At 45.5% G+C, this 27564-nt stretch overlaps 2 protein-coding genes across 6 annotated transcripts in view; both read right to left on the minus strand.

The window, feature by feature from the left end:
• Window positions 1–7651, minus strand: part of fgd (faciogenital dysplasia) — a 43928-nt gene extending 36277 nt beyond the window's left edge. Inside the window, exon 1 of the mRNA XM_049017046.1 lies at window positions 7283–7651. Coding sequence (XP_048873003.1) covers window positions 7283–7304 — 22 coding nt within the window. The 5' untranslated portion in view covers window positions 7305–7651. The remainder of the gene's footprint in view (window positions 1–7282) is intronic.
• Window positions 7652–13000: 5349 nt separating this feature from the next.
• LOC125744452 (protein bicaudal D homolog 2-like) overlaps window positions 13001–27564 on the minus strand; it is a 43505-nt gene continuing 28941 nt past the window's right edge. Inside the window, exons 4-10 of one of the 5 annotated variants that reach the window (XM_049016273.1) lie at window positions 26408–26560; window positions 25738–26193; window positions 23504–24514; window positions 23075–23226; window positions 18047–18269; window positions 16612–16692; window positions 13001–15116 (exon numbers count right to left, since the gene is read on the minus strand). In XM_049016273.1, coding sequence (XP_048872230.1) covers window positions 16645–16692; window positions 18047–18269; window positions 23075–23226; window positions 23504–24514; window positions 25738–26193; window positions 26408–26560 — 2043 coding nt within the window. In that variant the 3' untranslated portion in view covers window positions 13001–15116; window positions 16612–16644. Of the gene's footprint in view, window positions 18270–23074; window positions 23227–23503; window positions 24515–25737; window positions 26194–26407; window positions 26561–27564 lie in introns of all 5 variants that reach the window. The other 4 variants (XR_007398378.1, XM_049016272.1, XM_049016274.1 and 1 more) reach the window with 4 other exon arrangements.

The raw sequence follows: 27564 nt of genomic DNA on the forward strand, positions 1-27564 counted from the left end.
GAACTGCCTCCGATTCCAAAAAATAAAGGGAACAGTCGAGCAGCAGAGCACACGAGTGTGGCACAGCAACAACGCTGGCAGCCATGCAAACAACAGGAAATGTGAAAAGCGCATGCACGCGGACACCGCAATTACTCAGCCGCAGACAATGCGCGCGGCGAAACCTGTCAGGAAGTCTCGTCGCCACACGCGGGGTGGCAAGCGATTGACGTAAACGTGTCGAAGGGCAGCCTCGCTAATCCGCGTTCATCGTTGCGAGTGTTTCAGTTCTGCTCGAGTTATTTCTGGAAATGGCCTGAAGCTTTGCTTTCCATAGATTTACGCTCCCTTAAAGCTTAAGACTTAATGTCTGACTCTGGAATGTGTGCCGCTGAGGTGGTGTTGGGGTGTTACGTTGGGGCTGCGTGGTGTTTCTGTGCTTGTTGGATCAGAAGACAGGCGTTGATCAGGGGGTGAGGAAATACATGGATAAGCAGGTGTTTGGTAGGAAGTTTCTTTGTGTTCATGGACCAAAATAATGTCATGCACCTGGCTGTCAGGAAAACGTGCTAGGCCAGCCGTCTGTCTGCCGCACGCACACACACATGCACAGAAGCAGCTGCTTCCAGTTTGTTGTGTAACCCATATCTTTACAGATATGAAAGGCTTGTAAGTGATCTGCCGTGCTGAAGAAGGGGAGGAAATGCATAAAGTAAGCGTGCCCTTACAGGAAGCAGCAGCGACTGCGGAAAAGCTCATTACGCAGAATACAAAGCACAATCCTATTTATAGAAATGGAGCTTTTTGAGTGCCTAAAAGAGTAAGTCTCAATCGACTGTAGGTAAGAATTGGTATGAGAATATGAAAAATTTAATTACTTCAAGGATTTTCTCATCCATAGCAATAAACATTATCAGAATGAAGAAATCTATCAAAAAACTGCTGTCCAAAATCAAGAGATGCAAGCAATGGTTCAGATGTTACAATATTAGCCCAGAATACATTCACAACACATGCAAGACCCAACAAAGGACCCTAAAATACATTCTCACCACAGGCAAGACCTGACAGACCGAGCCCAGGGTACATTCTCACCACAGGCAAGACCTGACAGACCGAGCCCAGAGTACATTCTCACCATAGGCAAGGCCTGACAGGCCGAGCCCAGAGTACATTCTCACCACAGGCAAAGGGCGTAGAGTGAGCTCAGTATAAATTCTCCCAAGAATACAATACACCACGCATAAAGACAGAGTAGCCCGAGTACATCCTAACCGCAAAGAAGAGGCTACAGAGTTTGCAGAGAGCACAAGCTAGTCATATGGTTTGTGTAGGCCGAGAGCGTGCTCCACTACACGGAGAGCTCATGTCTCATGATCCCCCACCAGTCTGGTTAAAAGTCTAGCTATCAAACAATCTAGAGAACAAAATCACTACACGCATTACACTCTGTGTTCTCAAAATCCTTCCATTGATACTTTGCTATTAAAATGTTCCTTGTTAGTCAAAATAATTTAACTTAGTTGGAGACTTTAAAGGTTACACCGAATTTGTGGGTTCTTTTAAAATGCAATTCTGCACAAACTGTGGTTAAATACAGTACCAGAATTCATCACTGTGTTTTACAAAAACATTTATAATCAGGGAAAGCAATGGCGGTAAGAAGAGCTTATGCGCTTCCTACCCTATATCGCCATCTAGTGGAACAAGTGGAATTAAAACAACGCACCTTCTTACTGTGTTTTCACAATGTTATAAAACAAAGCAGCTCCATGCATTTTCTATAGTCATATAAAGTAAAACAGGCATATTTAGTCTTTCACCCAAATCAAAAACTGACCTTTGTTGTTTTGAAGAATTGAACAAAATTTTGCACACCGATCCCGTCACTCTTCTGTTCTTTGCCACTCTTTCTTTCTTTACTGGACCCATCAGCACATGCAGCACAATGCCAGCGATACCACAAGCTCATTCCAGCCCCACCCTGACCCCCACGGGTGACTAAGTTAAACAGAGCATCAGCTGAAATCGAGGAGAGACACGTTGCCGTTTTCTTTGAACCAAAGGGATGCTCTACTTAACAGACCCCTTAATACACAGCCCAATAGAAATGGCAGTGCACATTTAGGTGCATTACTCATCCCCCCCTGCAGGGGTGCTAACATGCACGCAGATACTGGACAGGGACTAACCATATGCACAACGATTAAGCTTCTCAGTGAGAAAGGCACCACTTTTGTTAGTACAGAACATAGATGTCGCATCAGTGCAGTGTTGCTGCCTTGGAAGTTATCGAATCTCATTTATATTTGATATTTTGTGCACAGATATGGGATGTGATTGTGGCTGCGAAAGATGCCGCAAATGAAGGTGCTGATCACAGTTCTTAACTTCCGTCGCGATGCGTCGCATTCTGAGCTGCGGCGGGAAAACCGGCATGCGGCGTTCATCTGAACAGAGTGCAGAAAAGCAACATGCTGAAGGGCTTATTAAAAACAAGACAAAGCCGGGACAGAGCATAACATACAGCAGAGAGTCTCAGGGGTGGCGACGACCCAGCCTGTCATCGTCCTGCTTGTTCTTTTCACTCAGAGTCACACGCATGATGTTGGGAGTCCAGCTCAGCCCATCGCCAGCAGCCCTGCCAATCTGTCCTCCGTAACACGGTTCAGGCATCGGGACACAGAAGCCCCACATTTCCAGACTCATCTCAGGCCTTGAGGAAGTGAACTGCTGGTTTGGATGCTCAGAGAGAAACACAATGAGATCTCTGTTGCTAATGAAGTTGCTACAAAGGAAGAAAAAAGCGAACAAAGCATGCATTAACTGTCAAGTGCTCTTGGTGTCATACTGTAAAAAAATGGCCCCACCGCCCTTGTAAAAATCCAGGAGAGACATTTTGGGTGGAATGTCAGACAGACAGTGAGGAGAAACAGGCTACGGAAGAGCGGGGGGGGGGCACGCTTAGGGTGGGAGTGGCTTAGGGTTACACCAGAGCCCACGAGTGTCACCCTGATTAGTGGTGGATGGTGATTTTTAAAAACAGGGGAAGCACAGTGTCCACAGTTGCCAGTGACACAAAAAATAGTCTTTTTTCTTATTTTAGCCATCAGCTACGTGTATGTAAATTTTGCTCCCCTTTCTTGTTGTATCTTTTATCCTGTCATACCAGCATGGCTCCCTCATTTCACCATACAAGCAGCTTATTTAGCCAGCTAACTACAAAACCATTCTACTAAAAACCACTGAACTTTCACTGAAAGTCAAATAAATAATCAAACTCAAAAACTCAACGATAACGGCTTTATTTGCAATTTTTACAAGTGCCAGTGGCGAAAGACGATATACGAAAAGATAAAGTGCCACTCTGGGTTGCAAGGGGATGCTTCTGCATGCGAGAGTGTGAATGAAACCGCAGAGCATGTGGACCCTGTCAGTCGAGAACATTAATGTCATCGGTAGTGGATTCTGTCTTGTAGAGACGTCTTCTGAACACCATGCAGAGAAGCCTGGCATCCAGACAGGCCTAAAACATCTGACTGCGAGTCTATCTGCCCAGTCGACACGTACGGAGCTCCCATAGACTCCCAGTGAAACGCGCCGTCCGGACGGACTCCAAAAACACGCAATCCGAGCATGTTGACCAGTAAGCTTTTGTCTGTTCTCCATTTAAACAAAGAGTACATGAATCTTTCACAGACTTTCAGTGAAACACGGCTGTATTTGTCCTGGTTTCAAAGGGAAACAACATAAATGTTGTCAAAAGTTCCTCCCACGAAGCAGCACTGTGGTTCAATTAGTGCGACAGATTACATTTTTAATCACAAAATAAAATTCATTTACATTGATATACTGAGGAATTCGATTCTTTTGGCAATTTTATGGGGGAGGTCATACTTACCATGTAGCTTTAGCACTCATGGCCCTGTCGAAGTACTGTGTCAAAATGTAGCGTGATATATAATGTAAAATTTCATATCAAAACTGCCAGCTAGGCTGATGAAATGCATATTGACCGTCCCTCCATTGCTCTGCAATGTCCTTCCAGAAGCTTATAGCAGCACAAAACCCTCATTTAGGCAGCCATCCCAACAGGAAGCTCATACACATTTAAGGTTGACTGACCAGGTGACCATTCACCTGCGCATAGCAGGCTGACTTACAACAGATCCAGCCAGCACACAGCTGACTGACATGCTCTCTCCCAGGGGTCAAATGAAAATGCAAAAATAAAAAAGGTACCTTTGTGTAGCATGCTGGGCTGCCCACATTTCTTGAGCTGGGGTCTCTGATTTTTCTCGAACATCAAAGTGAGACCAGCCAAGCCCTCATCCCGAGTAACATCACAGGCCTACAGATACAGGGATCTTAAGTCCATCTCCTCTAGCCAACTACTGCTTACTCCCTGACATTAAATCATATGTCTCCCCACAGCCCCACCACTGCCATGCACCCCCCCCCCCCCCCAAAAAAAAAAAAAAAATTCTTCCTACTGTTTTCAATGTTTATTTAACCAGGATAGGAGATGTTTACACAAGTTCGGTTAAACACAGCCAGACCAAATCACTTTTGTTAATAATAAATAATATAAACAGTATGTGCAATGGCTGCTGGGTAATGTGATGTGAACGCATCTGAGAGCCGGAGTTTGGAGAGAATCAGAGGTTGGGCCGATTCTTCTGCAGAGCAACAGGACTTTAGCAGGAGACTTTATAAATGATTCTGGGCATAAAAAAAGGGACAAAGAGCTTCCACATAAAAGCGGACAGCTGAAGCCTCACACGTGTCCTGGGAGCACAGCTTTCTGCTGGGTGCTTGTTCGCCAGCCGGGGTGTTTACCGCGAGATCTCTGCACGGCATTTTCACTCCGCAGAAACGCAGCTGTTCCCAGGACCCAAGGCATACAGAGAGCAGTATTTCATCTGACAGTGACTTTGCCACCACAAACTAGGCGAGGGGAGAACCTTCTAGAAACGGGAAGAACGAATGCGTCTTCTCTTCAGCCGGGCTTTAGGATGACCCCAAAGACGATGAGCTGAAACAGCGGGTTCGCTGGGCGGCGTAACCCTGAGTAATGTGCTTCTCGCATTTCCCCGAGTTGCATCGCAACATGCTATGGAATCCTCAGTCTTTATTCTTTTTCTGTGACCATTTTGTGTTTGATAAACCTCCCCAATATTAGGATCCGCCAGAGCCGGACACCAAATTCATCTGGGCTGTTGTGGCTCGACATTCTGTGAAGAACATGACATAAGCAGCCTTTCCGGTTTGTTTTCTTGGAAGAAAATTATTTTTCTTCTATCGTTCTTTTCATGTTACTGTACACTGTCAGATTAGATACACCTGCCCATTAACACCCCCGTAATCTTGATTGTGATGGCAAGATAGTAAGAAATATAGCCTAATTCGGCCTCATTCCCAGCTGGCATGACAGCAAAAAAGCATTCACATCTCCCCCATCAGCCTGTTATTTGCAGCTCCACCTTCATCAGGGAAATGCCTGTATCACGAAAAAGCTTGGATCGTTTACAGCAACAGATTGGACTTTGCTATTCTGGAACTGTCAAAATAACATCTAGGACAATTCCAATGAGGCCCGCAGCAGCAAGACAGGGTTAGGACGTAAAATGTAGGTCAGCAGTGGACAGTAAGACTGATGATGTGTACAGGTTGATGTGCAGCTCGGGCAGATTGTAGCATCGTGCTAAAGTGACCTCCTCACGCATGAATTTTACTTTCAGTTCAGAGTTACAACAGTGCAACTTTACTTTCAGCAATTTAAAAGAACATTAAAATGTATCAACAGATGCTTCTGTTTTTTGCAGTATTCAGAATCCATTGTTATTGAGAAATGAGAAACGTAACTGTTAGATTAGATGTTTAATACTGGGTTATACTGACGATTCCTTCTGCTCTCCTTTCAAAGGCATGAAACTAACATGATAATTACCTTGCAGAAGTGTCACATCGAACCCACTGTGGATAGTAATACTTAATCTTCCGAGGCATAAGGCAGACAGATGAGGGACTGCATGATTGCTGCAGTTAAATTGGGGGGGGGGGTTTAAGAATCACTTCTGAGAACTCTCAACTCACATTCATATGATTTTATTCATTTATGATTTTATACTGGTTAAATGATTTAACAGAATGCTAAACTGCCTTCAACTTCTTTACTTGAGATGACTCATTTTGAACTCAGTTCCCAGAGGAAACGCATGAACATTGGGAACATGAACCATTTGTGTGGATATGTTCATGTACACACACACACACACACACACACACACACACCCTGCAAGTGTGTGCAGGCACCTACCATCTAAGCCACCATAACACCATTACAAAACATATCAAATATTCAAGGAAGCTGTAGCGAAGATGGACACAGTGCATAAATCACACGTGCGTGTTTGTTGTTACAGCATTCTGTGAAACTTGGAAATTATTGAATAAACTCTTTTGTCTCCTTCAAACTGAACTTTTGCTTCATTAAAATCAGGCCTGGGCCAAATTTTGTCACAATTTGGTTATGAACAGGCTTTATAGAATGATTTCTGAGCTTAGCTGGGTCAGAACATTTGGGTCAGATCCGGACCATTATTCAGTAGGACACTTGGCTGGCTCCAGCACTTGGGTTTCAGCCAGAAGAAGTGAAGCTGGTGCTGAATACTGCAGTGGATATTTTTCATAAACTGAAACACAATGTCATGGAATCTCAGCCTTTAGAGCCCAATGACACCATCCACAGAAAAAAAAGTGTTTCTGAAAACCCCACCTTCTACTGCAATATCACGCTTATCTCTGTCCTCCTGACTCTCACTAGCTTTATCTAGCTGAATTACACTAAGGCAAAGATAACGAAAGTGACCATACATGAAATCTCACACGTATATAATGATTAATAAGCAACAAATGTGAAAAAACGCCTCCTATAGCAGCAAGTCGTCATGCGGGCTTAAACATGCAATGATCTATTAAAGCCAAGACTTTGTCTCATCTCACAATGAAAAGAGATCGTGTCATCGTCTTTAATAGACCAGCATTATATTGACAAGAAAGAAAACTGGCAGCGAGAAGCATACGGTAAGAATATATAATACACGCGATCACACCGGTGTCTACACGAAAGATATGATCCACTACTTAGGTCGGGAGTTGGAAGAATTATATATATAATTCAACTTCCGTGCATTTTTCTAAATCTTGAACGACTTGATGGGATTCCAGAGTTTCCCAACGCCGATATAGCAACGGGACAGGCGCAGACTCGGGTTGTCGGTGCAATGTTAAAAGCGCTTACCAGTTGTTGAAACTCCCTGCATTTTCGGTAACAGTCGTCTTCCAGTTCAATTGAAAGCGATCAGTGCAGAGAGACCGTCCGCCGAGGAAACTCCGCTTGGAGGCTGCGGAGCAAACAATCGCCCCGCCGCTTCTCCGAAGCGAGTCGAATCAACTATCAGTACAAAGTGCGATCTTCCCATTCATGTTGCCAAATAATTCCCCGGCGAGGCCCTTCAGCGAGATCTTCGCATTTTGGATAGAACGTATCTCTCACGTAGGAAGCTGCCTTTCCTCTGGACGTCTTTCATTTGTGCAGTGATCCATACAGATTTCCCAGCACTGTCCTGCTTCCTCTGGGCAAACTGTTTTTGTTAAACAGAGAGAAGAAATGCGCTCCGCTCGCGCGCACAAGCGCGTTCACGACTGCTTAAAACATCTACAGTAGCCTATCAATGTCATACCGAATAAAAACGTTAGTTGCCTTTATGTTTTGTTTCACTATTGCAATTTTCATTTACGATTGAATAGGCTATCATGTCAATCATTGGAGGAACTAGTTATTAATTTACACAGATTTAATGTGGTCAGTATATCTCGGAGTAATCCCACACTTTCAAAATAAGTTTTTCTAAAAAACGTTTTCCGCTTAATAGCAAATAGTAAACAAGGTGGACAATAGTGAACATCTGCACTAGGAAATGATGTATGGGAAGTGTCGTTGATCTCTTCTTTCCTTCTGAAGGAAAACGCATCTAAAAATGCTTGCTGCAGTAATTCATAGACATTAAAGGAGGCTGTACAGTCTCCATGAGATTAAAGAGATGTTTTCTTTTTGATGGGGCTCAGCAAAACCTAAATATAATGTGGCATTTCTAAATCAGTGGTAGACATTTTTCAGAGATGACAGCATTTTAAATCGGAACACAGAATGAATGTTGTCATGTTAAAAATGATATGGAATCTACGCTTTGAAGTGTACATTTCCCCTACATTTTGTTTATGTGTGTGTGTGGGTTGTGGATATTGTTAAATGTCACCCATACTCAATAAAAATGTGGAAATTAAAGCGTTAAATCAATGTATATCATCAGGTGTGTCGTTGTGTTTTTATGACTGAAATATCACTACTAAAACTAGGAGCGTGTGTTCTTAATGTTTTCTTTATTAATGTTACCGTTTTCAACATTAACTGGTTTTAGAGATAAAGTCGTATGATGAGACATTTAACATGTGTCATGCAGACCTTGCTTGCATGCGCGCGTGGGGGTGGGGTTGGGGCACGCCTAAGCGTCAGCTGCACCCGACCTCACCCCAGTAAACACACTCGCGAGGTCACGGGTCGCGGTCAACGCTTGAAATTGCATACAGACGTCCAGCCGGTTAGTTTATCTGTACTGATCAATGTGATGTTACTTAAGTCTGTTTTATGTTTATTTTTTTCTGATTTTCCAGCATTACACAAGCAATTTCATTTAAAATATCAGGTGAAATCCTGTACTGAATACAAATTATAATTTTAATAATCACAAATAAACCATTACTACTTACTTATTCTCTAACTTTTATGTAGACCAGCAAATTTTCATGAAGATTTTCTTAAAGAACTGGAGGAAGCTCCCTTAGGTCATCTATTGAGTTGTAGGCGTGCATATGTACACATACCCACACACTATGTGGACAAAAGTAATGGGACATGCTTCTTAATCATTGAATTCAGGTGTTTCATTCAGACCCATTGTCACAGGTGTTTAAATTCAAGCACCTAGCCATGCAGTCAGGTTTACAAACATTTGTGAAAGAATGGATCATTCAGAAGAGTGAATTCAAATGTAGTACTGTCATAGGATGCCACCTTTGCAATGTCAGTTTGTGAAACTTGTTCCATGATAGATATTCCACAGTTAAGAGTAAGTGGAATTATTGCAAACTGGAAGTGTTTAGGAACAGCAGAATCTCAGCCACGAAGTGGCCGACCACGTAAAGTAATTGGGGTTGCTGAGTGCTGAGGAGCATAGCATGTAAAATTTGCCAGCACTCTGTTGACTCAATAACTGCAGAGTTCCAAACTTCCTCTGGCATTAACCGCAGCACAAAAACTGTGTACCAGGGGCTTCAGAGAATGGGCTTCCATGGCCGAGCAGCTGTATGCAAGCCTCACATCACCAAACGCGATGCCGAGGGGTGGGTGGAGTGGTGTAAAGCACCCCACCACTGGGCTCTGGACCAGTGGAAATGTGTTCTGTGGATCACACTTATGTGTCTGACAATCCGATGGTCGAATCTGGGTTTGGCTGTTGCCAGAGGAACATTACCTGCCTGACTGCATTGTGCCAGCTGTAAAGTTTGGTGGAGGGTTACCCTTAGTCCAGCAGACTTCGTGGATAATTCTATACTTCCAACATTGTGGGAACAGTTTGGCCCTTTTCTGTTCTAGCATGACTGCACTCCAGTGCACTGATCAAGGTCCATAAAGACATCCCCTGTCGAGCATCTTTGCGAAGAAATAGAATGAATATTGCAAGCCAGGCCAGACACACTCCAAAAATCTTGTTGGAAATCCTTCCCAAAAGAGTGCCAGCTGTTATAGCTGCAAAAGGGGGACCAGCTCCATACCGATGCCTAAGAATTTAGAATGGAATGTCAAAACGTTCCTGTGGGTGTAATGGCCAGGTGTTCTATTATTTTTGTCCACATAGTGTGTGTGTATGTGTGTAGTTTTGTTTCACTTTCCACTGGAGAGATTTGGTTTGACTCAACAGGACGAGAAATTCTGTGGAGCAGAACAGCAGTCTGGTTCAATCAGGACTCCTGCCCATCTCCTTTTCGAAGGTGCAGTCAGGCTCCAAAAGCTGAAAGGCTAGAGGAGGGCAGAACCTTCCAGTCGTCCGCAGTATTCCTGCGGTCATGGGAGATTCATTGTAAAGGTTTCGAACAAAAGCAGCCATTTACTGACTGGCGGGAGGCTTTAGAGAGGCAAAGGATGTGGTGACGTGTAATGATTTGGGTTGATGCCCTGTTCCCAGTGAGAGCTCATTAATACCCCAATCATCTTTGTGAGACTCATCACATACAAAATAACATGGAATGTAGTGCTTTTCAATTACGAATACAAAATTACAATAACAAGCAACATGCAGAGCAGAGTTAGTTTGAATTATCTGCATTTCTGTATGAATAGCTCCCAAAATATGAGCTGATATTTTCATAATAAAGATATTCTTACTTGACATTCACAACCAGCATGATAACCTCCCATGAATGCCATACTTCTTCAGTGTTTTTTGCCTTATGATAAAACACAAATATCAGCAAGTGCAATAAATAGATGCCCACAGGCTCTTTCCTGACACTCAAGGGTGTTAACCACCACTCAAACAATGCATTTGTGTGGGGCCGTTAAGGTGTACCCCCCCTAATGGCCACAAAAGGTCACTACAGTAAAAATTGAATGAATGTGTTCCTTATTTAGATGCGGAAGCAGCACCTTCTGTTCCTACTGTTAGCTCGCTATATTCTTCTGATTAAACTCACTAGCTGACGTTAACATTACTTGCAACCGTGAGGTAACTTTTTCAGAGGGGCCCTAATGACAACAAAGTTAGTCAGTTGTAACTTGTGTGAGGATTGTGGTCTTTGTAGGACACCCACTCATAGTTTCTTTTTTTTTTTTTTTAATATGGATGGACACATCAATCCCACACCTGATCACATCTCCAATTAGCCTTTTTTATGAGGTTCACATACTTTTTGAATCAATGACCAATGCAAAATATTGTGGTGTTTGTTAAATAAGAATATTTAGTATTATGTCAGAGACAGACCACATTTTAGGAACCATTCATAGAAAAATCAGATCATTTTAAAGTTCACAAATATTTTACGTAGGTGATGCTGGGTCTGCATTTTTATATCCTTCTGTGCAGACGGACTTTCCGGCAGACTGTCTATGATCAGCCACACGAAAATCTCCAAGGAAGTCCCAAGTGTAATATTTAAAATGAGGATTCTGTTTTGATTAGAAAAATCTCCAGAGAGCATAGAATAACCAAGAGGGTTATGTTCGCGCCACCAGGGTTTGGTCGCAGTGCAAAATGGCAGTAGGCAGTGCATGTACCGGTAATAATATATAATAAATCTGACCACTTAACACTGCACCCTTAAGGCCACTCATGTGTCCTGGGCATCACATGACAAACAGGAGGTGAAAGAAGAGGCCTTTTGTGGGCTGAACCCCCCGCAGAAGAAAACATACGGCGCTACTCCAAGATCTGGGACCTTGACACTGGTACTTTGATGCGACAAAGTGACAACATCGTTCCCAAGGAACAGCAGGACAACGAATGCCCAAAAGACTGATTGATGAATGCTGCGCCTGTCGCAATATCTAAACACGCCAGCACAACATTGCTGACATGCCAGTAGTTACAAGGCCCCACACCACACATGCATCATCAAGACTGACCGACTGCAGATATACACTCACCGTAAAGCTTCAGTGGGGCAAGGCAATAAAGATTTGGCATTTTATTTGCTTTTCCAGAAGATGGCTTGAGGACACACTTACCATAACTGCAGCACTGGACATTACAGCTGACATCACAGCTGCCTTAACAAGTTGCAGTGACACTCTGTGGACATAGGAAATACTACACCTCAGAAGAGAACAGACAAATTCTGCTGGTAGCCAAGTAACTACCAGAGTTTCAGGAGTACTGCTAAGCGACAGTCTAGCGTTGAAGCAGTATCAATCCACAGCTTTCCACACATGACTGACCTATCAATAGATCCTTTGTCACGAATGACATAACTGGCTGCCACCGGGATAACGTTCGTGCCCTTTATACAAATCACCATTATTTAGGCATGCTGTGATCAATTGCTGCAGAGTGTCGGGGGGGGGGGGGGGGCTGTATTTATAGCTGTATCCAGTACACACCCTGAAAACACAGAGGTACCTCACCATCTGCCCAGGATAGTGATACCCTTCCCACCTATTCTAAAAGTCTTAATGTTCAGAGCAGTTCAGTGGGGGGAGAGTGTGGTCTTGAATAATCACATCAGACTAATAAGCAAGTATCTCACACAAATATTAAGTTTTGTTTTTAACTCCAGATTTTTTTTCCCCCATAATTATTTACTTGATCACCTTCTATTATACGATGGAAAACAACTAAAAGCAACGGAAGGTTGGAGTCAAACGGAATTTCGAAGAGCCTCACGGTAATGATTACAAAGATTCTTCCAAGAACACAGAAGCTGATCGGCCTTGTGGCCAGTTTCATAACTGCAGACGATGGACAACCGGCTGAGCTGCCGGCCACACATTTCTGAAGTTCTCTCAAGCACTGGCCCACAACACAAGGCCTCTTATAAAACGGGAGACCCAGGCCTTACCATGGTAATCAGGCACAGCTGTAGAGGAACGCGATTAAGTCTTCGCAACTTGAATTGGGCGGGGGGATGGGGGGGGGCGGGGCAAGAATGTCTGTGGGTCACCAAGAAACTGGGCCAAAAATGGGCCCGTGGCCCTCCAGGGAGCCGGCAGGAAGTGCCTGGACAGAAGGTCAGACACTCCAGGCGGTCTTCAGGCAGCGCTGCTAGAAGATGGGCGTGTGTACAGAGAGCGAGCAGCAGAGCGGGACAGAAGAATGTGCCGGGAGAGAGAGAGATGCAGACAGACACACACAGACAGACACGCATAACCGTCCAATGACAGGCCGGGTGGGGGAGTCGAGTCTCAGGAATGGTTTAATCCAACTTTATTGATTTAGCCAGTATGACTACCTTTACACAGACACAGCCTTTCTAGAGAAAACAAAACAATTCTCTTTAGGATTAGTTTGTAAGTAATACATTATTAACGCCTAAAATTATACATTTTTCCATTTTTGCTCACATTTTCTGAAGTTGCGCATTTTGTTTTCACCTCTGTGTAAAGGTCCCATGACTGAATAACATGCATAAGTCAAGATCATTTTTGCCACTAATCGTAATGCACATTAAAGTAATACAGTACTGCAAGACATCTTTCAAATAAATACCGACATACAGGTGAAGTCATTATTTCATATAAAGGTATCAAATGATCAATACTGTAACAGAAGGATGATGATAAAGTTTTGCACGGCTAATTATCACAATGCAATCGCTTCCAGCAAACAGAAAACCTTTACCCAAGTAAAACAGCATCTGAATTGCACTCAAAATTTTTTAAAACTTTCCAACCACATCAATAACAACATTTTGATGCCTCCACAAGCCATATGACTACAAACGCCATACCAAGCTTGTAGATGCGGAGTCTGCTTTCTGTTTACTGAAATAACAATGCTTAGATGTATAAAAAACAAAATACAAAAAAGCTTACACATTTGCCAACAATACTATTGATACCACGTTACCGTCACCACCATACAAAGCTATTGATACGTTAATATTTCAAATAGTATACCATCCTGCACCCACAAATGTGTTATATCTTACCGTTTATATTCATTAGGAGGCCAAAGTGATTATTTTTGGTTCCCAAAGTATGATTAAAAAACTTCACTAAAGCCCTGAATTTGCATCCTCCAGGGATCACTGACTTACAGAATTCAGTACAATTTCCATTTCATGTAACTAGTCAGACTCATGCAAAAAGGGACTGGCTTTTTGCATGTTATTGCTCCTACACTCCGCCTCTGCTAAGATTTGTTGCTAGTTGCTTAATTTCATCCTAAGTCATCCAACTAGGCTAAGATTCTCCCTTGAAATAAAAGGCACTACTGGTCAGAATGAGAGCAGAACAAAACAAGGCGCTGAGATAGCGAACCCAAATCACGAATGTTCTCTAGCAGCCTATTTCCTGCTTTTTTTCCTCCTCCATTTCATTTTCAAAAACCTAAAAATGTACCAAGATTTGGCACGGTAAACAAAGAGAGAATGAAACAATTCCAATTTGGAATTTAATTAGAACACTTGCAAAAAATTCTGCCCATCAGTGATCCCTCCTGAATCTTTATCCCAGAAATTCTGGAAATGAATTGGAAATACTAGTCAATTCATTCATGGTTTCAAGTGCCTACTACCATTTAAACCAGAACAACGTCAAGTTTCTCCTTGTTACTTTAAGCTATTCCTAAGAATAATAATACATGAAAAACCCCAGAATTTGCTTACCCTGGATTTTGTTCAGAACATGGCAGTATAATATCAGTAAATAACAACAAACGATAACAATAATTATGATAAAAAATAAAACAAGTCTATGATCTGAGTTAAGGATTAATTAAGTGGAGAATGTTGAGCTCTGGTTTGTAGTGTATTGATGGTGAGAAATTTTGTTTTAGTGGCGTGTGCAAAGAGATGCGTAAAAAAAACAATAATTATTAAAAATACAAGGGTCAGACTGACTAACCACAGCGCCACGAAATTTCCCTAAAGTGTAAAACCGAAGAGTGAAAAGTGCGCAGGATCAAAATGTAAGAACACTGAGTAAAACACAAAGCAGCCCCTCGCTTCTCTCGCAGACCCTTGGTCGCTGCTGGAAAGGTGAGCAGCTTCTCCTCGGTACTTGTGAGCATCGCTTTCCCGCAGCTGAAAGGTCGCTGCGCTTCGTTTCACATTCCAAACGCGGCATCGCCGCCGCGCCGTAGTACGCGTTTCCGTGCGGGAGTGCGGTGACCGGAACACGTCCGTTTTGCTTTTTTTTTGCCAATTAGGGAAAGGGAAAGAGAAAAAAGTTCTCCGTGTGGAATTCTTAAGTCCTATTGGCCAGGCAACGCTATCTGCGGGCGGCGCGCCTGACGGGGAGCCGGCTGCGTTTGCCTCTCCCTCTGCCGGAAGCGGCGCATCCAGGCTGAACTAAATTACTGCAAGATGGAGACATAAATCAAAATCAGCATTAAAAATGATATTTCGCCATTAAAATTGTAATTGGGTAAATATGAGGAGCAAGCAGGACCTTTGCATTAGAATAAATAAACCAACCACACGCTGCGGTTGGAAAAGTGAGTTAGCTAAGGGCAGAGGTTAGTGCCCACAGGTTAGCAGCTGCCCGTGTCACTGGAGCATGGAGCTGCTGCCTATTCAGACGTTATGGAAGCACAAAGCCCAGAGTCAGCCACACACAGGAGAGCAGCGTGTGCAGGAGGTCGATAGCTCACAAGTACCAGACCCAGGAGCTCAGCTCATGCAGCAGAGCAAAAGACGGAGGGGGCGGGGGCATGCAGATCACTGTTTGTGAGTGGGGGGCAGGGGGGGGGGTTAAAAATACAGGCTTGGCAAACTGAAGAAGGGGGAAGCCTGCAAGCAGAGGTAGGAAAGTGAGAGTTCACATGCTGTGTCCTGATGGGCGCGTGGATTTCAAACCAGATGATCTACCGCCTTTCCTCCAGAAACCGCTAAACAGATGCTAAAAAGAAAAGGTTCACCGCACTCTAGGGGAAACTCGAGAGGAGCCGATATCGGGGCGCAAGCATGGCGGCAAACTGAAAGGAGAGTCTGAATCCTAAAGCCACGGCGGGAACAGCCATCCAGGTCATAGAAGAAGAAATACCACATTTTACCATGGTAAAAAAATCACGGTTAAAAAACGCTCTCAGAGTAACAGGCACACACTTCTTATCTGAGTGCCTCCTGCCACCGTTTACTCTGAGAGACCTTTGATTTTGCATCAAGTAACTAATGTGCTTTTCGCCAAACCAGAGAACTTTGCGAAAACAGCGAATCATTTTGTTGATTCTCAATGGAGGAAAGTGTTTGGACTCAACCATAAAATGCACAATGTCATTTCTACTATTCTATTATTTCTGTTATCAAAGTCTCGTTGGCTCCTAACATTAATAACCTAAAAGACCTTGAAAACGCGGTTGCAGCAAAGCTGGGAAAAAGCAGGGTTGACTATTACATATATTCCTCCAGATTCTGCAAAAAATGTTAACTCAAATGGTTAAATTTCTCATTCATTTTCAAGAGCTAACAAGCAATCTGGGAAATCAAAACCCAAACACTTTAGAATGTACGATTAGTAAGAAAGTACACTGGTTATGTATTAGAAAGCATATTTTTCTCATATCAACCCTGCTTTTATTAGTAAAACAAACTATTAATAAATGCCCCATACATTTTCAAACGCCTAGCTTGCATATCAAAGCATTTCATTAAAAAACAGCACGCAAACTCCTTTCCACCACTTATACAAATGAGATCAACAGTTCAAGGCAAACAGTTTACTTCTACTTCTATTCCATTTGCCACGTTTGTTAAACACTGATGCATTTTTTTTTTTTTTTTTTAAGATTCACATACAGTATATCATACAAGCGGAGTTGATTTCACAACGTTGCACGCAAGAGGAAAAATTACCTGGCGGCAACATGAGGATATATTTTTCCTCCCCTACTTAAAGGTAGGCTGGCGAGTCGAAGGAAACAAGCTGCTGACAATCTAAAGAAAGAGAGAGAGAGAGAGGAGAGAGAGAGAGAGAGAGAGAGAGAGAGAGTGGCGGGACAGAAGGAGCAGGACAACGTCAGAGACGCAGAGCTCAGCCAGAGGAAAGCTTAGCAGCTCCAGGGAAACTCGAAAGAGGGAGAGATCAGCATTAACTTCGGGGAAAAAAGAAAAGAAAACACACAGGACTTGACATCCAGATACTCCAAGAGGCACTTCTACAGGTCTGTGTTGGTCTCAGAGTGCCATTCTGTGCTCTTTTACTTAAGAAAGTTTCCAAAAGAATCAATACTATTAGCGCCTGCTCACAGTATCATTTGTATCTCGCTTCAGGTTCCTTCTGCTTGTTTATAATTTAGACATCTGAGGCACCTGATGAGAAGCACACTTTATCTCGGACTTCATTTCCATATGGCTCTGAGAGAACTCCCTAAACCAAACGTCGGGAGGGGGGGGGGGGTCACAACCATGTGGCACCTGTGCTGTGCTTAGTTACACCAGGAACAAAACTGTTAACAGCCATAGCCCAGAAAAGCCAGCAATTAGCAGATTAGCAGCACAGAGCAAAGCAAATCAACACAGAAGTAACAGTGGGTGCAGGGGGCCGAGACACCACTCCCACTGACACGCGGTTCCCAAAGTCCCAAATCGGAGTAGATTTCCTCCTTTAAAGTGTGAACTGTCGAGTCGTCTTGTGCACCCAATTCCTAACCAATTTAATGCATCTTTGCATATTTTATTGAGTGTAAACATAAGTGCAATAAGATTACTGCTAAATCACTGCCCCTTCCCCCCTAAAACCCAGGCCAGCCAGAGGGATCATGGGTAACTGCCTCCACTAATGCTTTGGTCTACTTTGGGGATAAACACTAATTAAAAAAATAAAAAATAAAATAAACAAAATATAACCACCAATGCTTGGTGGCCAACATTGGGGTCCTAGGAGGCAGTTGCGGGGCTGGGCTAGCTGGAAGGTGTTGGGAGGGGATGAGCACAGTCCCACAACGCAAGAAGTGGTGCAGACGCTGTCCTGGCTGAGAGACACAGGCTACGGCAAGGAGCAATGAGAGACAGAGAGACAGAACAGTCACACGTCCCCGAGCTCCGAAGCCGCAGTGGATGACAGCATCACGCTAAGAGATGTCAGTCTGGCACCTGGAGCAGAGTCAGAGCAGAAGCGAGCAGGTGCCTACCCAACCCCCCCGCACCCCCCACCCAAGCGGGCATCCAGCCAGCCCCCCCGCTTCCCCCTCTAGTCGCAGTAGATCTTGTACTTCTCGCTGCAGAAGACCACAGGCCCGGCGATGCCGCTGGACTCGGCGCGGCCGGCGCAGGACTGCCCGTGACTTACATGTGGGTTGGCGGGGGCGCCCTTGGCACGGGAGGGGCCCGTCTTGGCACGGCTGCCCCGCCGCAGCTGCTCGTGGTCGAACTCCAGGTCCTCCAGCCTCTGCGTCAGCGCCAGCTTCTGCTGGATGGCCATGCGCAGCAGCGAGTTCAGCGTCTTCTTCTCGTCCTCGGCGGCCGCCAGCTGCCTCTGCATCTCGTCCAGCTGTGTCACATACTCGTCACACCTGCCGCAAGGGAGGAGGAGTACAGCATGGGTTAGGGTCACGGCACTGCACAGGCGTGCGAGATACAGCCCCCTACTGGAGCTCACTGTCCGCACCTCTGTGTCAGATATTCCCTACATGACCTCAGAAGCGGCTCAACGGCCGCTTACTGTCCGCCCACCTTCCCACAGGGAAACAGCATGAAATATTCCTCACGTAATCCTCTCTGAAATGCATTATTAAAATGGGCAGAGCATGAAGTCATGGGAACTCAAGCATGTGATTCACGCAATAAACCTCTGGGGGGACGGAGCTGCAGTTCGCTCAGTGCGCCAGCAGGAGGCACACCTCTGCCAAAGACGTGCACAAATCTGGCAACCAAGCAGCACAAAAAAAAAGAGCTGCACTCCAGTCTTAAAATTCCACAGGGTTGAGTTTCTACATCTTTAAATCCGCCAACAGGCACTACTTCGCCGCCAGAGGAACAAATACTGGAAGAGCTTCATAACCCCCAATCACACCCCTCTGCAGTTACACTGCACAAGTGAGCTCCTGCGACTAAAAAAAAAACAACAATAATCCCAGGGGATGTAATGAGAGGGCTTCCCATAATGCTCTGCTATTCACATAAGCGCAGCTCCCACCCACATCCTCCAAGCATCAGATTGACTAATGTAAGAATTTCATATGCGCCTGTTATCCAAGTCAGGGAAGAAAATCTACCGTAACATCAACAAGCAGGCACTCTCCTACAACAAAAAACGCTACAGGTATAAGAACTCGGCTTAACTCATTATCTAAACATACTGGTGGCCTGGTCAGTGTTAGCAGTGGCTGCTAGAGGGCAGTGATTGTTCCTTAGGAAGTGGCAGGGAATGGGGCGGAATCCAGCCTCCCATGAGCAGAGTCGGCAGTCAGCTTGCTGTGACAGGGGGTGTGGCTTGCAGCTCCTCATATCGCACTTGTGCTGACAGCTTCTACTAGCTGACAAGCTACCAGGAGGCATCGCCATTCTCAGGGACACTGTCACAGCCCAGAGAGACTAGCAATTAGCAGCTTAGCAGCACAGAGTAACACGAATCAACTCAGAACAAACACTGGTGTTCGTGCGTGCGGGAACAATTATCCCAAATCTCTACTCGTCGCGGCTCAAACCCAGGCTCAGGACTGAATTTAAAGCTGCCGGCCGCGTCTGTTTAGTCCAAACATGCTGGGGAAGATATCAGTCTAGATGTCCTGTTAACTGTATAGCTGTGAGGGACACATCCATGGGGGTGGACATCAGCCCAGTGTGTAAAATACTAGTGGAAAACAAACTCACAGTAGTGAATGTATAGCAAAGTTTACCCTCATAAAAGACTTACTGCAAATCAATGCAGTTTTTTAAAATGACAAGTAGGTTTCATAACTAGACGAAAATAGTTCTGGCTTTGGTTCTGTCCTGTTACGTTAAGCTGAACGCACGGATTCCAGGATAAAGACTGTAGTCAAACATGGTGGTAGCAGCACTCCTGAAAGACTCTCTTATCTGATGTCTCACTCTTGAGGGCTTTAAGACAAAAGGAAGAGCAAAGAAACCCAGCCTAACCCAATCCTCTGCCATAAGCAACCATTTCACCATTCCTGAGTTCATTTCCATCCTTCTGCTGTAAAAACAATCTTACCGAAACCGGCAGTTAGCTAAATTTGTTAGTTAGCCATTAGCAAACACGTATCTGATTTTGGACCCGTTTGGACCACTGACTGTCACATACGCAACGTGTGAATGTGCCTGGTCTGGACACAGCTGTCCAGTGTAGGGTCACTAAGATCTGGGAGCCCAGCTGTGCCGAGAGTGCGGAGTCTATTGTGACCCCCATGGGGGGCAATTGTGGGTGTGTGTCACACGGTCTGTTCTCTGCCCTCCCTCCACCCCTCCGACTTTATGCCACAATGCAGATCACTGACACCCCTTTAGCTCAAGCCTTTTGTTTAGGGGAGACTTCCCATAAATGAAGACTGGTTTAAAGGTAAAAAGGTCAGACATTTTCCCGGGAAAAGAAACCCCCCTCTTTTTTCCAAGCGATGCCTTTTAATGGGTCCCCATTTTCCTTGACAAACTGGCGCTGTCCTCCCACAATGGTGGGACTGATGCCCTTTGTCTTGGAACAGTTGCGACATTGACTGAATCGATGGAAAAGGATTGGTCTTTCCAAAGCCTTAAAACAATCAGCTGTGAGTTACACCGTCAGTCACGGCCAGCCACCAATCACGTCGGAGCACAGCCAATTACTGGGGGGGGGGAATGGAGGAACACTGGGGAACTCCAAGGAGCTGAAGAACGAACAAATGACCTTTAACTAAAAACCCAGCCGTCTGACATGAGTGTTTTCTGGATAAGTATATATTAATGCCATACGGTTTTAATAAGCTCACCCAACAGCTTCCGTTAAGTTCTCTAAAGAAGGAATAATAAAAAAAAAAGTCAACTGACGCATTGCAGACAACAAAATCAGTAGATTATTTGAATACTAAAACGCCACAAGCATGTGATAACTGGCATGGTAACTGAATTTTAAAAAGAAACCTGCTTCATTAACAAATGAAGAGACCCCCCCCAGCCCCCCCAGCAGGACGAGAGGGCAGTGGTGGAGTGTGAGAAACTCCAGAGTGGCACGTATGCCTCTGCAGACCCCCAGAAAGAAAGCCTTCTGACCAGCAGACACTCTGGGCTGGTCATTAGCATACCAATGCTGTCCCTTGCGAGTCTGAGAGCAATGGGGGAGGGGGGGGGCGCTCTTGCCGCATGTGTGCGCAACCAATCAGGGGCCAAGTCATTTCTTGCTTTGCAAACAGCTGTGACACATATCGGGCCGTGCCATGACAATGACCTCATTGAGATCACCTCAACACCAGCAACCAGCAAGCCAGAAGCATCCAAAAAGGAATCGATTCAGTTTGGGACTGACCAGAGAAAAGTGCTACAGCTCTTAACAGAGCAGAGCGGAGCACCTAAACACATAGTCATGGCCAAGACTGTTAATACAACCAGTAAAACAAGCTATTGGTGATACAGTTTCTACCAGGAACTGTTACTGTCATTAGCAATTTTCTTCCAATGACAATTACATGTATATAACAGAGGTATAATTAGAATAGTGTGGTTTCTTGAATTATAAAGCAGCAAAATGCCCTACCCTGCTGAAATCTGGCTAGACCACATTTTGGCAACCTGAATAATCACAAATAGACACTTACAGGCCCTTCCTGATTATCAAGCCTAATGCAACCAGTACATGCCTACATTCATAAACGGCCCCTGCTGGTCCCTTCCTGCTCAACATATATATGTGTTCAGCGTTAAAACGGGCTCTGATACAGTTAATGAGAAATCCGACATGGGACGTGTGACCTTGTTTCATAACCCCTAATTCACATAGTTTCATAATGGTCGTCTTGGTAGCTCATCTTTGCCACCGTTCATCTTTCACATTCTGTTGCGCTCCTGAAAGGATGCGTTTTGAGGCTGTGCTTAGCCTCCTAACAAGTAAACCAGGTGTCTCAATGACTCAAGTTCTTATTCTTGCAACACAAAATTGGTGGTTTTGCGAGACGCCTTTGGGCAGACTGTAAACCTTTTCCACGTTCATTGCGAAGCCACAATGTGCCAATAAATGTGAAGACCCAGGAGTAGAAACATTCTATGCTTGGAAACTTCCCACTCTCCAGTAGGGCCAGGGCCTGTGAGCTGTGCCCCGCGCCCATTCCATTAAGAGCAAGAGCTGTGCCTCTCAGATCACGGCTTACTGTGCTCCGTTTCATCGCCATCCACTCCCACCTCGCACTGCAGGAAACACCCCCTCGCTGGCAGCACCTTTCCCCACACATGAGAGGCCATTAGGTTCGGTGGAGTGAGACGTTAAAGCCTTTCTGAGGCAGGGGTATGAACATCAGCTGTTATTCCCACAGAAACGCTCCTCCGCTCTCCGGCCAAGTTCACCAATATTACCTGAGTCTCCAACCCAGCAGGCCACCTTAAGGGCCCCTCTAAGCCTAAGATCTGCAGCCAGAATGCAGCGATAAAAGAAAAATCAAGTGAGCCTGATTCACGTAGTCTTTTCATGGTGAATAATGATTCCATTGTCAGGGGTCTCATTCAGAGAGCAGGAAAGACTTTCTTTGCAACTGACATCTAAATCTGAATCTAATGAACTACCACTCACATACACTTAGTCAAAACTAAGACGCTACTATTAAATACATTACCATTTAATTTTTCTTTGAAATAAAATGAGGATCTATATCACAATGTATTTTTTTCCTCATTTATTTTAAGCTGTTGATAACAAAAAGCCGAATACTGCTGAGATTTTGAAACACCGTCGTTCTCTTCGCCAGTATCCTTCAGTGTTCAATTCACTGCCTGCGAAACCCCCCTCACATGGGAAAGGCTGATCTCAGAATATCTGGCACAGCCAGATTTTCTGTGGTGAAACACAGTGAAAAAGCTATTAGCAAAAAACAATAGGTAGCTTGTGAAAGACACAATCTGATTTCAGCTGAATACTGAAACAGAAAATTCCCCAGTGTTTGTGAAGGAAAGGAGTAAAGCAAGACCGGATTAGACCGGCATGGTCCGCTCCATATGGAAATCAGTAAGATTATCATGGGGGGGGGGGGTGTTTAATCTCATCTCCTATCATGATTAAGCACTGTTTGAAATGTATCTCCGGTAGACACACACACACACGGAAAAGATGAAATCTGTCGTAGCCTCCGAAGCAGAGACAGGGGAGTGGAGAGAGAATGTCAGACTCCAATTTGTTTGTTAGCTTTTGCCAACTCACCGCGTGGCGAACATGGCCCTGAGGGAGGAGAAGGTGGCCGCGTCCTCTTTCAGAGCCTTCAGCTCATTGCGTAGCTTCATCATGGTCTCTGTCACCATGGCCTTCTCGTTCTCATACTTGCTCTTCAGGTTGGCCAGCGCCACCTCGGCCGTCTGTCAGAACAAACCTCACATTTTCACTTGACCGTGTCACAGGAGCAAAAAATAAGATGGCAGTATATGACATATTGCTGTATAGCAGTGTTTCCTAATCCGGTCCCAGGGGACCGACAGTCCACGTTTTTGCTCTCTCCCAGCTCCTTCCCATATGCTGGGAGGGAGCAAAAACGTGGACTGTTTGCGGGGGAGCTTGGAGGGAGCAAACATATGGACCAACTGTGGGTCCTTGAGGACTGGACTAGGAAACAGTATAGCCATGAAAGGCCTTTACCTGCTTATTGGCCTTCAGCACGGTCCTCAGGGTTGCGATCTGCTCTCGCTTGGTGCTCAGCAGGGACTTCAACTTCAGGATCTCCTCCATGCAGGCCTCCTTGTCCTTGTCCACTACAGGACCCAGCTCCAACGAGGCCACCCTCTGACGGGAGAGCTCAGTGGTGCGGTCCACAGCCATCTGCAGGTGCTTGATCTGGTCACGGATGATGGCCACCAGGTTGTAGATGTTCATGGGTTCCCTGCGGGAGTCCGAGACCGGGGAGGGTAGCGAGGAGACAGGGGACGGGACGCTGTCACTGCTCTCGGCCTTAACGGGCTCGGGGAACAGCCCCTTGGTGAGCAGGATTGGGGAGCGGCGGCCCCGACCTTCGGGGCTGTTTCGGACCCCTCTGCCCTCCTTGTAGAAGTCGAGCATGACACGGTTCGGCGTCTCGTTGTTGCACATGCACACGTGGTTGTAGAGGTTGGCGAGCTCCTCGCTGAAGGTGACCAGCTCATCCTGGGCAACACTGAGGCTTCCCTGAGACTCTCCGGCCACGTCGCTCACCTTCTTCAGCTCCTTCTCCAGACGCTCCACCTGGCCGCGGTCCGTGCGGCTGCTCTTCTCCAGCAGAGACAGCTTCTCCGTCAGAGCCTGTACATCGCCCTCTAGGCGGTTCTTCTCCTCTGCATACTTGGACTGGCATTCCTGGTACTTGGACTTGAGCTCCTTGACCTCCTCCTTCAGGTCCCCAATCTCAGACATGGCCACCTTGTACTTGCACTCCAGGATTTCAGGCCCGTTGATGTCCACCTCATAATAGTCCCCATCCTCGTGGCTGTCGCGCTCCTTCTCGTTGTCCAGGGCTGACTGACGCTCTTTGCTGGCCTGCAGCTTCTTCATGGCATTGAGGTTCTCAGTGAGACGACTGACCTTCTCGTGCTGCTCAGACAGAGCACCGCGGGCATGTTCTAGCTGCTTTTGAGAGTCCTGTAGAGTTGACAGGAGGTTGACCTTCTCTCTTTCTACCTGCAAAGAACAAATGAGACAGTTTCTTGAAATTTTAGGTGACAAGAATGTTCTTGCTTGAAACGAAGAACGAAATTAAATATTTTGCAAAGCAGTATCGACAAAATGTTCATAGATTTTTTTAACGGTTTTGGGAATGTGGCTCCCCAGAGAAACAAAACAGATACAGCAGCCAATACTGGCCGAGTGCAACCATGAAGTACAGCCGCGGGCTAATGGAAAAATACGGGATTATGTTCGATGTCGAATGCAGGAATTAGAAGCAGGCTTTTTCCAAACACAGCTGCCCTTTAATAACACGGCCAGACAAAGTGAAGATCGAATTTCCACGTGCTTCTGCAATTCCATCGCTGTCCTATTTTGGTGACAAATGAATCAAACATGAGGACCAGAATCCCATTCACCTTCATCTATAATTCAGCCAAGCTCAGCTGACTGACCTGTGGCAGAGTGACCCAGGCACATCCAAAAAAAAAATAAAATAATCTTCAAATTAAAAAATAATGTATTTAGGAGGAATTAAGCAGAGATCAGATCAGTTGGTCTGATGATGGTGGTGGGGTTACAGGCACCATGGAGCAATAGGATAATCCCTACTTTCAAGTGTTGCATAAGACCCAAGCGTAGACCTGGCCAATAAAAGCAGCTTGGCCCTGGCCAGCAGCCATGAGCAGAGCACAGCAGTGTCCTGCACGCTGTGGTGCCCATCTGACCCCTACAAAATATCAGCTCAGCAGTGCCGAGAGCCCAGCTGATGCGGTATATAAAATTACTGCAGCGTCGCTGACCAGAAATGCAGGCTCATTTGTGGAAGACTTGCAGTTATCTGGATTCAGACCACCAACCTGCATGGTACTCCAGCAGGGGTTGCCTACCTTGAGTAGCTGGGTCTACTTTTGACAGTGCATCCTACAGGATGTCCGGCCGCTGTCTTACCCACGGAGACTCCATAAATCCCTTTAAAATCAGCTGAGGCTTATTATATTGAATTTCAATTGTTCGCATTTAAGACCTGTCCATATGGCTCATTCAGAACTGTGCGCCTACTCTGGACTGTACGCTACAAATTGAAACAATGCAGCTGCTGCAAATCTGAAACATACATACTGCTACTTGCATGTGAAGCAGAGAGCATGTTACTTCTGAAGCAGCTGCTGATCTGGCAACCGGTCGCCATCTTGACAATTGAGAAAGACCCGAAGTGCTCAAGCTGGCCACCCTACCTGCATAAGCTGCTGCTTGAGCTTCTGGATCTCCGAGAGGTTGAGCTCGCTGAGGAGGTCGTTGACCAAGCTGGGGGCAGGGTGGAAGAGGTCGCTCTTCTTGGGGGTGGACACCTTGCTGTTGTCATCGTCGCCTGCCAGCTTGCAGAAGCTGCTGTCGTAGCCGTTGAGAGCGTCATCGTTGTTGGGCTCAGTGATGTCATCGCTGAACTTGAGGCCATCGAGGGAGATGCTGAGGGGGCTGTGGTACAGGGAGTCCCCGATGCTCATGTATTGCGACAGTTCCTTGCGCAGGTTGTTTTTCTGCTCGCGCTCGGTCTTGATGGTCTCCAGGGCTTCCCCAAGTTGCCTCTCTGCAATCTCCTTCAGACGGATGGCATCCTCCAGCTGGCTGTTCAGGAACTCTGTGTCTTCAGCCAAGCGGCGGATTTCATGTTTCAGGCCCTCAAACTCCACCTGATGGAGACAGACAGAAGGAAACTTAAACAACCATTAATCTCTTACTAGCATGAATAACTAGCATGAATTTTCAACTTGTAAAGAACTAACACTGCTGCGTTTTGTGGTTAATGCTGTATCCGCAAACCATTAGTTTCTTCTACTCAAGCCGTTGGAGTAAAGGGATCAAGCCAAGGGTTAAGAGACACACCGCATCCAAACCTCCTCATACCTGATTTTGCTTGAGCACGGAGACCTGCTTCTGCAGAGAGATGTTCTCCTCCTCCAACTCTGTGTAGTCCTGCAGGAGGCGTGTTTCCCGGAACTTGTACTCCTTGATGTCATCTCGCAGGCGAGTGCGTTGCAGCTCGGTCATCTCATGGTTCTGGGAACACCAGGAACACTTGGGTCAGTAAGCCACACTATGTTCTGGGCATGAATCAGTAGGATAAACAGCACGGGCCAAGCGACCGTGGGCTTTCATCCATAGCTAAGGCCAGGGAGTGATCGGGTACAGAGAGGCCTCTCAACACACAGAAAATGAAATATGAAAAAGATCGGTACATGTTTGCATTTCCGGAGAGACCTACTGACAGAGCATTCAACCTGTTCATAGATAAGAGCTCCTACTTCCAGATTTTGAGGGCCAGACTACAACACAGTTTGCAGATTTCGTTGCTCAAACACATCTTGACTACCCTTAATTACCAGGTTTAGTATGTGTTTCGGAGCAGGGAAATCCGAAAACTGTGTTGCAATCAGGTCCTCCAGGACTGGAACTGAGGATCCCTGTGATAGATGTGTACATGCAGGTCTTCATGGTGAATGTATTCTAAAAGGTCTAGCTGAAAGGTACTGTATTCATTTAAGTTCTACAAGATGGCTGAATGTAACTTTTCAGCTACACTTTCATAAAGTGTGAATATGATGGTTCTCCTTCAGTCAGGATGGCTGTGGAACAGGTTTGCCTTCTACTCATAAACAAACGTAGGGGGATTTTCAGTGCACGTCTTGCCTTTGATTCCCTCTTTCGGGCCCAAAGTAACACTATCAGGTACGTCTGTCTGATGGTCTTTTCACTCCGGCTGCCTATAGAAAGCCAAACCTCGGCTGATGTCCCAGCGCGCAGGTAGAATTAACTTTGCCCACAAGTCTCTTTCTACGACAAGAATGTGCCTGTAAACAGATACTCCTCTAAAGTGGCCCTAAGAATGGATGGGTGTGTGTGCGCGCGTGTGTGTTTGTGTGAACATGTGCACGCAATTGAAGATCAGAAGGGCAGAGATCCGAGATCAAGGAGATAGTGGGCTTTCAGAGAGACTTGGGGCATGGCACTCTGAGGTGTGTAAGGACAGATGGGCTGTTTGGGGTTTGGGCACAAAGACAGTA

The sequence above is a fragment of the Brienomyrus brachyistius genome, chromosome 6 (assembly GCF_023856365.1).
Source record: "Brienomyrus brachyistius isolate T26 chromosome 6, BBRACH_0.4, whole genome shotgun sequence".
NCBI classification, from domain to species: Eukaryota; Metazoa; Chordata; class Actinopteri; order Osteoglossiformes; family Mormyridae; genus Brienomyrus; species Brienomyrus brachyistius.